Genomic DNA, 17,710 nt, shown 5'->3' with positions numbered 1-17,710 from the left:
TCTCCGCCCACCTCTCCAGCCTGTCCAGGTCTCTCTGAATGGCAGCACAGCCCTCTGGTGTATCCGCCACTCCTCCCAGTTTTGTATCGTCAGCAAACTTGCTGAGGGCGCACTCTATCGCTTCATCCAGGTCATTGATGAAGAAGTTGAACAAGACTGGACCCAGCACTGACCCCTGGGGGACACCKCTAGCTAGCTACAGGCCTCCAACTAGACTTCGTGCCGCTGATCACAACCCTCTGAGCTCTGCCATTCAGCCAGTTCTCAGTCCACCTCACTGTCTCCTCATCTAGCCTGTAGATGAAAACAAAGGCCTTTGAACCAGGGGTCTTAAATTACTGGTTACAACATTACAGAGACTGTGATCTCAAGCAAATTGATAGTCTGTGTAATTACTTTCTGAGTCAAATTTTTACATTTCAAGCAAAAGCAAAACAAGGATCTCAATGAAAACCTTATCTTCAAACAGAAATCTTATGCCTAGAAAGTAGGTAAGTTTAGATAAATTATTTGCATAAAGTCTGTGCCTTTTAAAAATCTTAAACATCAGCTTCAGAAAAGTTCCTAACAACAAAAACATCTTTCTGTGATGAAGGAATGACTACATTGAATATGATAATTATGTTGGAACTTTCCACGAAACTGAGAAGTCTGCTGAGGTGCTGGGAATAGGAACGTTAAAATACTCCATGTCAGAATATTTTAAAGTACTCTATTTTCTTCCAAMAAGGATTAAAAGAACACATTTCTGCCATGGAAAAATTAATTTCTGACTTTTCATGCCAGATGAGCATTCAGACATTATTGGTAATGCAAAACTTCATGCAGCCCAAATGTTCAAGCTTCTAGGTAATTGTAATTGCCGTACCTGATAATGAGCAGTCTACCAATCTTACTGATGTCTAACAGCCACCTAAATGAACCAGGTAAATAATGAATACATCATAACCTGGGTATTTCCCCATAATGCTTACAGAAATATACTGCATTTTAATATCTCTGGTGACAGGAAAGAAAGAAAGAAAGAATAGTCTAAAATCATAAATATGTGCACTTTAACCTTTGGTTTAATGAATAGCCACATTCAGTTTGTACTGAGAACAATATAAACAATATTTTATTGGTAAYTATGCATTGAGTTGTGCATGTAACTTATTTAATTGAGTAAACAAATAAACATATTTACATATTTGAGAACCGTAGAGGTCTTTCTGAATGTCTTAAGTCTAATTCCATGCAGAGTTGCATGGTTGGGGGAGTAATATACAATTCATAGGAAAAAGAAAAACGTTTGAGTAAAATGAGCTTCCTCTTGGTCTTTGAGATAAGAACTGCCTGAGTGGTATGATGTGGTTGCTGAAAGAAAAAAGGAAATTTAAAAAATGGAAACAAATATAGGTAAATCCCAGATTAGAGGTCAGATTCCACAATAATTATCACATCAGAAGTGTTAAAGTAATGAAAGGACTCTCAAGTCTCCTGTTCCTACCCCCAAGCTGCAGAGCTCACATCTAGGCTTGTGTTTTTTCAGCTTCTGTCTCTTCTTATTCCCTTCCTCATCTTCAACTTCAGCTGTATGTAATATTAGCTTCCGTAACAATCAARGAAGAAAATTTTGCAGCTTCTATGGAAGAATGCCTTCCTCCCCTGTCCAATAAAACCTAATACATTTCATTTACTCTTCTTGCTCCAGCAGTTAGAACTAACTTGGCTTATGAATGTGGGAAGACGTACTCACTCTCCTAGAAACATAATTAAAAACTCAACATCCCCTCTAAAGCCCATCTGACCAAACTCAGCATGTAGGACACTGCTAAAGTCAAAAGAGAATTTGAGCTGTGTATGTGCATATGGTGCAGCCTCAATGTTACAACAAAACTGCTGAATAATTGGCTCTGAATATTTTGTGAGTGAACACATGAAGGACAAATGCAGTGTTTGAAAGAAGAGGCTGACAGAGCAGAGAATTTATTAAATGAATTTAGATGACTTTACACTGAAGGCCGAAAAGTCTAGCAGTAATTCATAGGGGAGGAAGTGATATCCTTCACGCTCATTAGTGTCTTCACCTGTACTCATGGTGTACTGATGCAGAGTATTTAAATGGTATCAGTGATTTCATTTAGGACCAAAGATTTTTTGAGTTTATAAGTAGCTGCCATCTTACACAAGCCATTGCTACTGGGTACCTTCAGCTCTCCCAGGAAATATTCCTGTGACCTGAAAACTTACGTCGACAGAAGACGAGACTTTGCTGTCTGATGCCAACCCAGTGTTTGGAAAGTGTGTTTTTCCCCTTAGGGAATTTAGGGTTTTCTTCACACCATTTTTTGGCTAGGAATCTGTATTGTCCTTGGAGAAAATATGTGCTTTTCAGTAGGCCAAGTCTGTACTGACTGGCTTGTCATGTGTTTTTCGCTAATTTTAAAAGTATAAAAAGAGTATGGAAGTGGAATAGGTCATGGAACAAAATGGTAGACATGTACTCTACATCTGTTACAGCCTTGTAGAGTTGTCTTTATTAGTACAAAATGTTTCTTGCAGAGTATCCCTGTTCTTTTTTTCTTTCTTCTTGTCCTATATGGGGAGAAGGGACTTGTTAAATTTTACAGTTGGGAATGTGAAATTATTTGAATAGTTCTGCGAGGGTGCTGATAAATATGTTTACTCCTTGTCCCACAAGAGGATTGACGTTCTCTTCTGATTACTGCTCTCTTGCTGATCTGGCTGTTATGAGGCTTACCTAAGGATGTTTGCTGCTTTGAGAAAACAAGCAGAACTGATTTGGCTGATTGAATGCTTCCTGCATTTTAAAGCTAAAGTCAGTGATGAGTAGATAAGTATTAAAGGGTGCAATTTGCTGCTGCTTGTGTTTCAGGGAGAACTTTATGGTATGAATTCAATATCGAAAATGTCTGGTGGTAGCTATGGCTGATATCTACAAGCTTAGATTAAATAAAAGCAATTGTGGGGCAAGTGAAAATGAAATTGGTATCCTACAATGCTGATATAATGGGATACTCAGATTGCTTGAACTAGGCTGCTTGGGAAGAGATTTTGAAAAGCAGTCTTTGCAGTTCCAGGGTCCTGAATTACCTATCTTGGTTCTTGTGTGCTAAAGGAGTTTTGTATCTTCAGCCAAGGGAAATTTTTTTCCCTCCTTCCTTCTTTCTCCATATGGTTCATCACTTAAATAACTGCATGGGATTTATGAATCCTGTGAAAAACTATGAAAAAAGAATACACAAATATTGTTGAACCCCAAGTTGAGTTTTAAATACTGTTAAATTGCAGAGCTGGGATTGAAAGTATAAAATACTGGATTTTATCACATTTATCATTCTCAGAGCATTATGAGCTCAACAGATACTGCTTTAAGATACCTGTGCAAGATTTCATGTAATAATTAAAAAAAAAAAAACAGGTAAATAGGTTTGTTTTCATGCCATTGTAGAGGAGGAGAAGAGATCGCAGCTTCAGTAAAGAAGGTAAAGTTCAGCGTTACAAATCTCTAAAGAACTCTGACAAGAAAAAAAAGTGTTAGATGTTTTTTCCTTCTTATAGTCACCTCCAAAACATAACTAGTGTATCATTCCTTTCTCTGTGCTATGTAGCTCTTTTAGAGTTCTGTGGAATCTTATTGTAAAGGCACAGACTTCCTATGTCAGTTTAGTATGATATTAAAGATAGTATTTAAATGTGCAGATAAAGCAACTGAAGGTAAGAGTCCTGCACCTAGTAGCAGATTACACAGTAGTAACATTCTCTCACTTGTCTGAGAATCACAGCTCTTTATGAATACATATGCAATTGTAGCAGATCTTTCAGAATGTTTCTGCTTGTTCTATAAAAAGAACAAAGATCACTTACAGATTTCTGAAGACTCCTGTAAGAATCTGTATTTCTTACAGGTTTCTTAAGAAATCTTTCTTAAGAAAATGCTGTAGGGTGGTTGATAACTCACTATATGACAAAAGTCTTAGAGGGGATAGTTCATACTATGGATCATACACAAGGGCAGCTAACTTTTATGGTCTTTTGTTTGACCGGCTTTAAAAAAGAAATTAATTGTTCAACAGGCGAATCCAGGAGAGGGACAAACAGCGGCTTGATAGAGTGCAACAAGAAGAAGAGCTTCAGCGACAAAAAAAAAGTCAGGARGACGAAAAGCAAAAAAGGGAAGAAATAACCAAGAAGAAGGAAAGTGAGGATAAGGGGAAACAGGAAATGCAAGAAAAACTGAGTAAGCTTTTCCAACCACATCAAGAGCCGGTCAAGCCAGCTGTCCAGGCTCCTTGGTCAAATGCAGGTAGAGGAAAAAGTCAGGAAATGCTGTTGCATGTACCTCTTGAACAAATCTTTCCCCTGCTTTGCCTTCTTATTTAATACAAAAGAGTATTATGTTTCAAGAGTAGAGTGCTAGTTTTACTGAAGTAAATCAAATGTTTAATATTTTAAGTTCTAGACTCCAAACAGCTGATCTCTTTTAGGCTTCATTATTCCTCCTGAAAATATAGTGTCTAGCAGAGGGAGTAAAGCATAGTTGATGAGAATCACAGTGCAGACTGAAGAGAAAATACTAGCTGTAAGATGGTGTAAGATCTTGATGTAAGATGTCAAAAATTACTTACATGCTTCTAATTACAACTCTTATGTTGGTTTGCAATACATGCTTTGGGTTTCTTTAGAGTAGTAGCAGTATGTCATTTAGTTACCTTTTTCCTCTCTCCCTTCACCATGCATGTTGTTTACTGAACACATGACATGAAGTCTATGATTTAATCTCCTTTCTTCTGCTGTGCACATGATCACTTTCAGCTGAGAGCTTCTCCCCTGCATTATAACCTGATTTTTGTCTTTATTGGAAGTAATGAGTCATGGTTCCTTCTTAAGTGCCTTAAATACATACATAAGAGATAACTGACTGGGAATGTAATATTTGCTTACATAGTTAGTCAAAGGATGACATAAAGGAGAAATTATCTTTTATCTTTTAGCACCAGTCTAGAGGTGACTTAGTCTATTATATCCCCTTGCTATGTTTTACTTGTGCAGAGTGGCAGAGGGCACTTTTATGACAGAATAGGCAAAATAGCAAGTGCATTATACAGGTGCTATTTAGCTTATATCTTTTTTTATTCTTTCTGTTTTTTTTCCTGTATTCTTTTCACTAGTAATGTGTCTTTAACCCAAGCATGTGATTTTTAAAACACCACCTGTAAGTGACCTCTTTTCAGCTAATCTGTATGTATTAGGACATATTGAAGCCTCTGTTTCAGAAGTATAGTCAGGCTGCAAATGAAGCTGCTACATAAGCAGCCTGTAAAAGTTTTGGGGATACCTTTGAAATATGCAAGAACGTCACTGTTTGAATTTAACCTGTGGCTTACTGATCAGACTTAACCTACAAAATGAGTGAAACATTTGAAAAACTATATATGCTGCATCATAAGTACAGGAATATTTCTATTAAAATAGTTGTATATATCATAAAAGTTAAAATATAGTAGTATTTTATATAGGTGATGTTTAGAAGAGAAAATAATAAGAAAATTCTATTTTAAATCATTCATTTGCATATTTCACCTTGTGTGATGGGGGATAATGTACTTCCTATGGGCAATGTAAGGGTTTGTTATTTTTTTGATTCTGTTTTTCACATAATTTTTCCAGCATTTATAAATATGTTTTGATATATATATTTTTTGTATATGTGTTTTTTTTTTTCCTTTGCTCAGAAAAAGCTCCTTTAAGCATTTCTGCTCAGGAGGATGTAAAAATAGTGTATTATAGAGCATTGTATCCTTTTGAATCAAGAAGCCATGATGAAATCACTATTCAGCCTGGCGACATAGTCATGGTAAGAAGGGATTGTGATATTACTTGAAAAAAATTACTTAGGCTTTTACACTTGTGCAATTGAAATTATATATGGCAAGTTTTTTTACAAACTTGTGAAAAATATTTCAATACACACTGAAACATGCAGGATGTGATATTACATATTAACCTTATTATAATAATRGATAGCTTCTTAGTGTTCATTGTAATGTAAATAAAGTTTAAACATCATCTATGAGCAGGTAGCATCAGTTTTAGTATGCTGAGTTGTGTGCCTCTCTGAGGTGTAAAGTGTTTGAAAAGGTTCCTAAACAAAAATTATCTCACTGAGAGATTTCTTGTCCTTCAAAGTAGCTAGGGGATATTGTTACTGTTATTTTCTATTAAGATAGTGGCTGCTATGTGTTAAATTAAAAGCTGGCTTTGATAAATGAAATATGTTTTTATAAGAAATTTACCTTTTTATAACAGTAATATTGGAGCAGTGTTTCAATTTTTAATTTTGAAAACATTTAATTTTGAAAATTGCCTTTATTAAGAGAATGTGATGTCTAGTGTAATACCGCATGAAATAATTATGCTAAACTAGGAGATGGCTACACTTTTATCATGCTCACATAAGCATTAGCATAGTCTTTGTATTGTGGTGATACTTCTCCATTAGTACTAGAATTTTTTACAACTTTTTTTGTGACAATTTTTGACATAATGATCTAGTATAATTGTAGCTTTGAATTGTTTGCATGATAATTTGTTCTGTTCTTGTTATTTTCCTTTTTTAACTACTTAAAAACAGCTAACTCTTTTGTGAGATAGTTTTCCATTGATTTTAAAAGAGGAGATAAAGTAGAGAAAATGTTGTCATTTCCTAAAAATGGAAACTTCAGAACCTAAAAATTTGATTGTAGGTGTGCTACTAGGGATGCATTTCTCTTCTTTTTTAATAGATGATGTTACTGGGATATGTCTGCCTAAAACTGTCATGTTAATCTTCAGATTCTCTAAAGCTATATTTTTCTTTTGTGCCTAATCATATCTAAAATTATAGCTTCTGATGTTAATGACTGCTGTTATTAAATGTATTTTTAATATTAATAAATTGCTAGTATGATCTTAACATGCATATGTCTATTCATAATAAAAATTCCTAGTGTAAATATTAAATTTATGCTCTGTTCTCTTGTGGAAAAGTCTATTCATTGTAGTGTTCTACTCAACAGAATATATTTTAAGAGCTTTTGCATTTTGATAAAGTTTAGTGAGGATGGATTTTGGAAAAAATACACTTTGTAGACTGTCATAATTTATAATGGAATCTATTCCCCCMAAAAACAAAAAACATGTATTCTGGTGGAAGTGAGCTTTCATCTCTCAGCCTTTTTTCTTTTTTTTTTTTATTAAATCAGTTGTGTCACAACAAGGTGTTTGTGGCATTAGAATCTGCTTGTGAAAATAATAAAGTGAATTCTGGATTAGTAGCGCTACTGAATGACTCAGGAAGAGGCCGAATCCCATTCTGAATAATAAAATGTGTTGTTATTCTTCATCAGGAAATAGTATTGATCAGTCGCCTGTTAAATTAGAGAGGATAAAGGCACATGGGTCTCCTTAGGCTATTGAAAGTTCTGTATCTTACTTTCTTAGGGAATAGATTGTAGGCTAGATATATAAGTAAACATCCGGTTTTTTTGTTTGTTTGTTTTTGAGGAAGAGTGATCACCATTAGGTATACTCGCAAGGAAATAACATTTTGACAAAAATATATGATTTTAAGGAGCACTTAATGAATTTTAAATAAAGACTTCGGGATAATACAAGTCTTTCTGTATGTTACTTTGGACTTCAGTTTAGCTTTACACTACAAAAAATATTCCCTGGCTCTCAGTTATTTTTTTTTTAATTTAACTTACTTTTGACAATAATTAAACCTGATGACTGATTTTTGTGGGATTTATCTCCTGGTCTGTAGTAATCACTTAAATGGGCTACTCTTAGAAAAGCTAATGTAAGAAAGACACTTTGTGAAATGTGTTATAATTCTGCCTTGCTTTAAATCATTGCTTTCCTGATGGAGGTTAAAAGGGAATGGGTAAGTGTGCTATATGACTGTTAGGAAGTCTATGCAATCTGTTCATTTTTATAAATACAGATTTTGTTACCATGTAGTTTGTTTTTGAATTTATCTAGCGTAAAATTAACAAACTAACATTGTCAAAAGTAATTTAAGTGCAACAGACCAGAACTTACTTTTGATAATGGGCATTTGGGCTCCTAAACTCTTATCTGTCCTTAAATGTTTGTCTTGTCATGTGCTTCTAAAAGGTGCAAGTCGGTTATGTTTTTTGGAAAATAATAATTTACAACCTTACATGTTAAAGTATATCTAATTTCTCATTTATGACATAAATGCAACTCTAGTTAAGCTGCTCTGTACAGTTMGGAGTTTACAGTGTGCAGCAAAATAAATATTTTTTAGAATAACTATGTTCCAACATAGATAAATTTAGTGCTTATCCATTTTAACGCTGTTACATGGCTTTGTCCATACAGGCTTGTGAAATCCTATTTTGTAATCATAGAGCTATATAGGAGATGCTACCCAAACTGTAACTGCTATAAGTAGAGAATCCAGTTGAAACGCAAATCCATTGAGTATGTGGAAACCAGGCCTAAATCTTGGATTTAAATAGGATTGCAAAATTCATGATGTTAGAATGACTTGTGGCTTTAATAGCTGTATAGCTTGTAAATAGTTTTTGTCCACTGTGTGATACAATTTTACACTGTGCATTAATCTTGAGGCCCATTTTGATGGAGACAAGGGAGAAAGATGAGGGTTTATTTAGGAAGGAAAAGTATTTGTAAAAGTATACATGAGGATGGCTTTCTTCTGCTTTACATTCAGATATATGTGTTTTGTTACCTATAGTGCTGAAGTATTCTGTATAATGTAAGTTAGAGAGTGTGTGGCATGGGCTGTATTTTTTTTAGTTCCTCTGCTTTTTTTAATTAAAGGATTTTTTTATATTTTATCTTAACTTGGATTTCTGCTTTCTGTGTTTCTTACCTTTCCATGTACTTTAAAGTTCTTTCCCTATAAGCTGGATTGATATATAACCCCAACGATAGTTTAACCAAGCTTTTGTTTGCAAACAAAAATATTCTGAGCCAAGAAAGCCATGCCTGGTCCAGGGCTCTGTCTATTCAAGAACTTAAGTTTCTATTATGTCTATGAATATATGTGTACAATGTATGGGATTCTTTTCCTTTGGATAGTCCTCTTACAAAACGAGTCCTGCTGGCATTTGCTGTTGTTAAGCTCCATCTTGAAGTAAATGAATGGATTCTATTGTTACTACACAGCTTTTTATATAATTCAGTTTATTTAAATAAACTTTGAGTAACTCAGTGAAATACAGTTGAATTATTGAGATAGCGAACTGTACTGACTCCAATAGCAGAACATAACTTAAATGGGAAGTTCATAAAAGAAGCTTAAATGGGATGTCTAAAACAATTCCATAAGGACAGTTTGTTGGCAGTTTTGTTAGTTGTTGGTTGTGCAAGTTAGAATTGCCGTTCTTTGTGTTAGGCCCATAGAAAGCCTGGTTGTGCTGGATTCTGCAGAGGCGTAACCAGCATATGGCCTCTGGCTTGCCGCGCTTACATTCAGCATTATCACAGGAATTCCAGTAGTCTCAAAACATCTACATCAAAGGCCTGCAAGTAAAATAGAGTTAAAATAATGATTTAATGGAATGATCGTTGAACAAAAAGGAACTATGGTACTCTGTTAAGCCTTGATTAAATACTTCTCTGAGAGTATTAGTGTTTGTCTTCGTAAGTAGAATGAATTTTTACTGTAAAACAGAGCTGCTCTTTCTATGTACACGCACTACTAGCAACACCCAAGCCAGGTCAAAGTGGAATAGGCCACTGCAAAGCCAGCGTCTCTGGTGCTAGACGTTAGCAGTAGCAGCCATAGGTAGAGTTAAGAGCTGTATTGATGTTACTTCTTGTGTCACTTGCTGTGTCCCACTGCTAGAAGTAAGAATTTGTAAGCAGCGGCTCTCAAGTGAGGTTGAATAAACAAAAAGAAGCACACAGCTGCAATTTGGGTTTTAGACATTTTGATGTCTAGTTGTAGTTTGGAAAAAATAATTTGGGAAAATGTTTCTCATAGGGACATTGGAAGAAGCTTTTTTTTTTCTTATTTTTTACATATATCTAAGAAATAAGAAAATTAGACATATGTAAAAAAATAAGAAAATTAGAACAAATCAATTTTACAAGGTTCAAAGGAACTTATTTACAGTTCTGGTACTCTCCTACAGAAACATATAAATCATATTTTGTATGAATAACTGAGAAAACAAAAAATTTCATTAACTATAAAATTAATATCCTAAAAATGTCTTTTCATGATTTTAGGGTGTTTCTAGAAAAATGAATTTGATTGAAGAAGCATAAATTTCACCAGACTAATAGGCCATTTTAGGAAAAATTTAGGTTTAAAAATGTCTTCTAAGGAGACATTAAATCGTTATTTTAAAAATCTCTTTGGTAGTTTTTTTATCTGTTTGTACAAAAACTTTCTTCTGAAAAATCAGTCGTTTCTGTATTACTGTGATTCATTTCAAAGAGGTCCTTTTCAGAACATCACAGTAACAAATTTTTGACCTTTCAATGCTGCTGTTTTGTTTGTTAGTGATTCTAGTTACTACCCGAGCAATTCAATGAGAGTAAAAAAACCACGTGAATATTATTAGTGTTTCGATTATTCAGTTTGGAGTGAGGTGCTGATACCCCATGTTTCCTCCTCTCCCCCAAAAGTCACCCTCTGCTGTGACCTTCCATCGCTCATACTGCTGCCTGAACAATCCCATTCAGCGCTGCAGTGGAAATTTTGCTCTGCACTGCAGTAAAACCACATTGAACCGGTCAAGCATGTAGTCCATTTATTTCTGTTTTGCTTGGAGTTAATAGGGACTGAGACATAAGACAGCCCTAACAAAAAGCAGAAATAATGGATTGTTTTGCACCCAAAGAAGAGTGTGGGATACAAATTACAATAGTGGGCAGTCAGAGGGCCGCATGGCTGAAGGCAGCAGAGCAATCTATCAGCAGTTCGGATGAGTAACCCAGGGACAATCAGAGGCAGAAGCTTTACTGCTTCAGTTTGAGGCGCTTCTATGCAAAAGACTGTTCCCACCCTTACTCCAGAGCAAGTAGGTTGCAGCACTGTCACAGATGATTTTTTACCACAATTTTTTCCTCTGAACAAGCAGGTGATCAGGTTATATTTTGTGAAAATTGATAGAATGAGTTCATAGGTGTTTCAAACCGTAGAAGCAGCAGTTTCAAGACACTACTATGTGCTATTGCTGTATAATGTTATCATATACTGAAACCTCCCTCAACTGAAAAAGATACTATTTCCAGTTCCTTAGCTCATTAAGCACACAGTTACCAACAAGTCCCTTGTGTTGATAACTGATTTTTATGAAATAATGTCAGGCAATTAAAATTTTTAAAATTAAGCATCTCTCACTGACTGCCTGTACTGTTATCTGCAGCAGTCAACTCTTGAGTTATGCTGTCATTTGAAACTCTTATGTATTTTAAAATGCCAATTGCTACTGGCCTAAATGAATGAGAGAGATTTTTGCCAAAGACCAGCCACTGTGTAGGGTAAGCCATCTAGCTGGCTTATCATTGCCGGCCTGGTTTGGCTGCTGTCTTGACCAGTGCTGGGGAAGCTACAGCCATGCACAGCGGACTGTTGTACAGAGTAGGTGTTATTCATATGTCAAAGGTGCAGACCCTATCAATATGTAAAGGGTTTGCTTGAAAACTCGGTTTCTTTTGGAGTGTCAAAGAGATTGGATAGAGTGGGATAAGTAGCTAAAGCTTAGCTTACCACAGAACCTACCATAATTATTATGTAAAACAATTATTGCCTTTTTTCTTTTCAAAAATTTTTGCAACTTCCCGACATTGCCTTTTCAGTATTTAGCCACCATATTGATTCACAAGTCACGAGGGATAGCAATAGTGAATTATTTTCTTTTGCAATTCCTGCTGGATGCAGGAATGTTCCTGTGTCACTTTTGTGACATAGCAGGCTCAGGCTGTAGACTGTCAGTAGAGCTGGGAGAACAAATKGGTGAAATGTTTAAGAAGCAAATGGGAAAATAAGAAATTTGCAAAATCATAGTTTATCGAGCTCATATTAATCAACACATAGGAATTAAAATACAACAGCAAAAATAACTCACCTTGTCCTTTATGGCTTGTCAAAGGTATTAGAGTGAGGGTAAGAGGTAAAAGAACACAGAGGTCTGCAAACTTGCATACGAAAACTTACCATGGAGTTGTTTTGTATAAGTATGTTAGCATATATGTGAATTTTGTTTTGATTTGTTCTGGGTGTTGATCTTAGTATACTGTGCTTTTTGTTCTATTTTTCTGCAAAAGGAAGTCTAGGAAAACTCATTTAAAAACTGTACCTTGCATTAAACTAGAAATATCAATATTTAGTGGATTTCTTGAGAACTAATATCTCCAAGTCTGCTGCACTATGACAGCAACTGTTTAAAAACCCATGCTTGGCTTATGCATTAAGGCTTAAATAAAACTTTTTCTTCCCTACCAACAAAATCTTTGTTTCAAAAAAAATGAATTGAAAAAGCAGCATTGTGCTGCAAAATTTTCTCTCAGCTTTTAATATGCTATAGAAGGAATTGCTGACAGCATAATCTTCCAAAGGTAAATTTAATAATAATAACAAAATTCTACTCAAGTGGATTTTCTGTTTATAAAAATGGTGCAATTTCTCTGTAACTAGACCAAGTTAATTACTGTGAGTGAGATGGGTTTTTTAAGTAAAAATTCCACTTGTATGTTRTGTTTTTTAACCTTGTAACTTACTGCATCTACAGGTGGATGAAAGCCAGACTGGAGAACCAGGGTGGCTTGGTGGAGAATTGAAGGGAAAAACTGGATGGTTCCCTGCAAACTATGCAGAGAAAATACCTGAAAATGAAGTTCCAGCTTCTGTAAAACCAGCAGTTGAGGCTGCTGCTGCACCTAAAGTTTCTGTGCATGAAACCCCTACATCACAAGCAACTCCTGCTTCTACAGATTGTACTACAACTGCCAATAACTGGGCAGACTTCAGTTCAACGTATGTTTGGGTGGTGATTATCACCTTAAATGTGGTGAAGTCTTTTATAATCAATTTGTCTGCGATTAAGGTTTATTCTATGTAATTCTCTTTTGAGATAAAAAGTTGGCAATTACCACAATGTATGAAGATTGCAAAATAAAAATACCTTGTTTGAAGTAAAATATTTTTTGTAGTAAATAGTTAAAATTGCAGCTTTGTGGATTTTGAACCATGCTTCCATTATATCCTCCTTAGCAATGCAGAGGGAAACATCACAAATGGCAGACATCCCTAACTGAAAATAGTGACCTTATGGTGGAAATCCCAAGATGTTCACCTTCCTTCTCTTAGATTAGTTGATACCAACTCTTACTGAGGATTTCCAACTTGGTTTATGCAAATGATGGTGACAGAGTTAAAAATGCTTTATTAATAATTTCTTATCACAACATTAATATGAGTGATGCAAGTAGAACATGTTTCACTTCCCAGATATCCTTTTAACTCAAGTTAATGCTTTATACAGTATTGATCAACCCTAAGTAAATGGGGTTGGGTAAGTAATTGCCTTTTTGGTCATGTAATATGTGTTTAGAAATTAAAACCTAAAGATCTTATTGCAATATTACAGTACATATGTACAGTACCTATAATATGTTCCATTTTAAAGTTTTCATCCAATATGTTGCAGTAGCTCTACCAGTCATTTAAACTCATTCTGTTCTACTACAAACAGTAATTTTTCTTGGGCTATGGGGATGGGGGAATAAAACTAAATCTTGAGCTACCTGGAGAGCTCTGGTACATACTGGGTTTTATTGCTTTGAATAATCAGACTTCTGACACAGCTGTTTTTGCCCAATGTATGTAATACAAGCTTTCATGCTTTTGATAAAAATTAATATTCAGTTTCAATACAAAGTGAGGCCCAGAGCATTTATATTAATTACACTGTCTTGGCATGACAGGGCTTAGGGCTGGTTATGGCCTTTGGGCACTCTTGCGTTCCAAATGGGTGACTATTGATTATTACAATTGATGGGACATCAAACAGGCAGAGGAAACGGAGATTTAAGATGAGTGCTTTGTTTACACTCCTAGAGTCTGGGGGATTTTTAAAAATTTAAAGGAGTATTTTGAGGCAAAGATGAGGATTGTGAGATTTAGAAGGCATTTTAAAGGACAAGAAATAACATACAAAGAATAAGAGGTAGCGTGAATCTCAAAAGGTTGAAAGAAGCCAGGAGGAAATAATTTTAAGCAAAAGAGAAAATGTAAAGATTTGAATAGTGAAAATGAGAAGTAGGAATATGATGTATAAGGGAAAGGGAAGTGAGAAGTCAGTGACACATGCAGGTGTGAAGATTTCAAAACAGTTTTGAACATAATGATGGTGTGGTTTTTTTTTTAGTTACCTGTTTTCACTGTGCATAGTATAGACTGCACTAGTTATAGTTTTATTGAATTGGGGCACAATTAAAGGATGAAACTAAATTACAGGAACAGATGGCCTTAATGAGCAAGGACTAGCAACTGTATTTAGAGTATCTGTATTCAATTAGGGGAAATTAGCTTAGAATGTAGAGTTTCCTTCTGCACAGTCTTTCCACACAAGCATTTTTATTCAGTTGAAGACAGTAAGAATAATTGTCGTTCTGTTATTTTCAGGTGGCCAACAAACACTAGTGAGAAACCAGAGACTGATAACTGGGATGCCTGGGCAGCCCAGCCATCTTTGACTGTCCCCAGTGCAGGGCAGCTACGGCAGAGATCAGCGTTTACTCCTGCCACCGTTACAGGATCATCTCCCTCTCCTGTCTTGGGTCAGGTGAGCAGCTATGTTTATTAAGCTGTTCCAGCCCAGCATTAACTTCTGCAAAATGAAATATGAACATTGACCATTAACAAAGCCCCCTAGGAAAGGTAAATTATTTCCCTTTGGAGTGATGAAGAGGTGGTGTTACGACCATGTGGAAAATCAGTGACAGATATTAACATGAAGAGTTTTCTGTTCTGCTATTCTGTGCTGGCTTGTTTAGGCTCRGGTGGTGTAGTCTTCTCAGTGTTTCGGCAAGATACCGCTTTTGGGTCACTTCCTTGGGGCTTCCTGAATCATGTGACAACAACCTGTACTCCAAAGTGAATTGAGCAGTGGTGCTTATGGGATTAAGTGACATAGCACTGGCAAAGCTTCAGGTCAGATGGATTCAGCCCATCTGTTAAGGCATTGTCTTTTCCTCAGCTGAACAACATATAGTTCTTGTAAGTTAATGTGTTGTTTTGAAAAGTGCTAAATACCTTAGTGTTTTCAAACAAAACAAAAAAATTGGAATGTACAATGAATAACTTGCAGTAAAGTGTCATTTTCCATAAAGTTTCCTTGAAAGCTTGCCAAAATGTCTTCATCAAGGTTGGTTACATATATATGTTAAACTAATTGTAAAACTATATTTAACTTGTTAAAAAAAAAAAAACTGATAATCTGGCATTGCATTACTTACTCGTTAATGAATAAAAATTCATTAGAAAGTCTGTGAACACTACTTGTTTAACTTTTTAATTGATGTATTTGGCTTYATATGTTGGAGAGGGGATTCTGTGTATTTTGTTTCTGCATTAATAGTGTAAGAATAAAATTCCTTAAGCAGCTTTCTTTATGAAAGATGGTGCATGACTGACTTCTCTCTCTCTTTTTAAAATTGCTTTAGGGTGAGAAAGTGGAAGGGCTTCAAGCACAGGCTTTGTATCCTTGGAGAGCAAAGAAAGACAACCACCTTAATTTCAACAAAAATGATATCATCACAGTTTTGGAGCAGCAAGATATGTGGTGGTTTGGAGAGGTTCAAGGACAAAAGGGATGGTTTCCTAAATCATATGTGAAGCTTATTTCAGGACCCATTAGGAAGTCAACGAGGTATTTTATTGGCTTTTACTTCACTTCTATACTGTAATACTTAAATAAATAAGAAGAATTGCACACTTGAATTTTAAAGTTTAAAATTTAGTCTGTAAAATGATTTTGTTTATTTTGTTTTGTGGTTTATTTTGTTTTGGGTTTGACTTCCAACCCTAAAAATTCAGGCTGGGAATATGAAAGCTGATCTGAGTTCTCCCTGGGCCATGCATCCCTGACAAAAGATTTCAAGCTCAATAAAAAATTCTACTGATGAATAAATGGCAATAAAGTCCATATGCATTTTTTGTTTTAAAATATAATATGCATTTTCTGAAGACATAATTTCTTAAATAACTTTTATTCTCTTCTAAAGCATGGATTCTGGTTCTTCAGATAGTCCGGCTAGTCTGAAAAGGGTAGCATCACCGGCAACAAAACAAGCTATGTCAGGTGAAGGTAAGCATTCAAGCTGAGTGGCATTAATAGTATTTTACTGTTTAATTAAATGAAATAGATTTGTTTAATACTAGAAACAAGCCTGGAATCAGATCCTAGTATTTTAAGATCAGGCCTGTTGAAATTTGAAGCACAAATCTAATTTGCCTGTAGAATGATCTAAAATGATTATAATAATAATTTGAATATGTTTGGTATATAGAACAAATAATTTACCCATGCCATTAAAATATCTCTTGTAGTTTATATTGTTCCATGTATAAATATTTTTAGTAAAATACCTGGTCTAAAATGGTTTTTGCATAGGGTCGAATACGCACAAGTGTATGTGCACTTCATGATGGCAAGAATTTTTAACTGTCTAAATTCCCCGAAAACTCATTTGCAGTTTTCATTAAAGCTCTCTATAACTGATAGCAATTTTCTTAATTGAATATTATAACCCCTCATTTTTAAAGATGGAGCTTGGGGCACAGACAGATATTTATCAGGCTTCTGAAGGGTTTTTAAAAACTTGCATTGCTGGTTGCTACTGCCCTTCAGCTGGAGGTTAATACCCCCGCACGAGCTATGTTARCAGACTGTCTGGGCACTTTTAATCCATTTCAGTGCGGTGTCAGCTAGGTTAATTTAAATCACAGTCAGAGTAAATCAGTGAATCTAAATATAGTTTACAAATGAATTTTTTCATATAATCTCTATGGAACACTTTTTTTTCTTTTTCTTTTTTTAAACACAATTCTAAATCTGATTTTAAGTGGAAGAGTCACTTTGGTTACTGATGTATTTAATTTGCAACTGGCATGGGTACTTCAGAAATTAAAAGAAGTGTTAAAGATCCATTCACCATGGAAAATGAGATAATTATTCCAAAATACAGCTAGTTTTGCTAACTATATATTTGAGAAAAAGCAAATGAAGAAATGCTAAGTCTTTTTTTTGTGAAGTATGGGATATCTCAGATTATATGTTTGTATTAAAAAAGGAACATGACTTTTATAGAACAGTTCAAAGAAACTATATCTTTAAGAAATAATAAAATATAGATTTTGCATTTTCTATTACAGTTAAAGAATTTAAGAAAAATTATGTGTGTATAGTATACATTATGATATTTTGTGTGTGTGCGTGCAAACATATGTTTGTATTCTTCAACTGCAGTTGTTAGACAAACCATGTCTTAACTTTCATTAAGGATAATAATTGTGGTTTGGATTCTTGCTGAACTTTAGCAACTGAGCTAAGCTTTTTGGGTCAGATTTAGTGTTCAAGCAAATATAACAGTTGCCAGCTGCAGTGGAATACTTGAATGCTTTTGTTACATATGCATGAAAGTCTGGCTGAAACCT

The 17,710-nt window shown here is 35.0% G+C and overlaps 1 protein-coding gene across 3 annotated transcripts in view; it reads left to right on the top strand.

Annotated features, from left to right (window-relative positions):
* ITSN1 (intersectin 1) overlaps positions 1-17,710 on the top strand; it is a 143,349-nt gene that overhangs the window by 79,463 nt on the left and 46,176 nt on the right. For all 3 annotated transcript variants that reach the window (XM_026077651.1, XM_026077650.1, XM_026077649.1), the window contains 6 exons: positions 4,080-4,309; positions 5,739-5,860; positions 12,783-13,027; positions 14,678-14,837; positions 15,718-15,923; positions 16,279-16,361. In XM_026077651.1, coding sequence (XP_025933436.1) covers positions 4,080-4,309; positions 5,739-5,860; positions 12,783-13,027; positions 14,678-14,837; positions 15,718-15,923; positions 16,279-16,361 — 1,046 coding nt within the window. The remainder of the gene's footprint in view (positions 1-4,079; positions 4,310-5,738; positions 5,861-12,782; positions 13,028-14,677; positions 14,838-15,717; positions 15,924-16,278; positions 16,362-17,710) is intronic.

The sequence above is a fragment of the Apteryx rowi genome, unplaced genomic scaffold (genome assembly GCF_003343035.1).
Source record: "Apteryx rowi isolate R43461 unplaced genomic scaffold, aptRow1 scaffold_46, whole genome shotgun sequence".
Lineage (NCBI taxonomy): Eukaryota > Metazoa > Chordata > Aves > Apterygiformes > Apterygidae > Apteryx > Apteryx rowi.
This window is presented reverse-complemented; position numbering and strand designations above follow the sequence as displayed.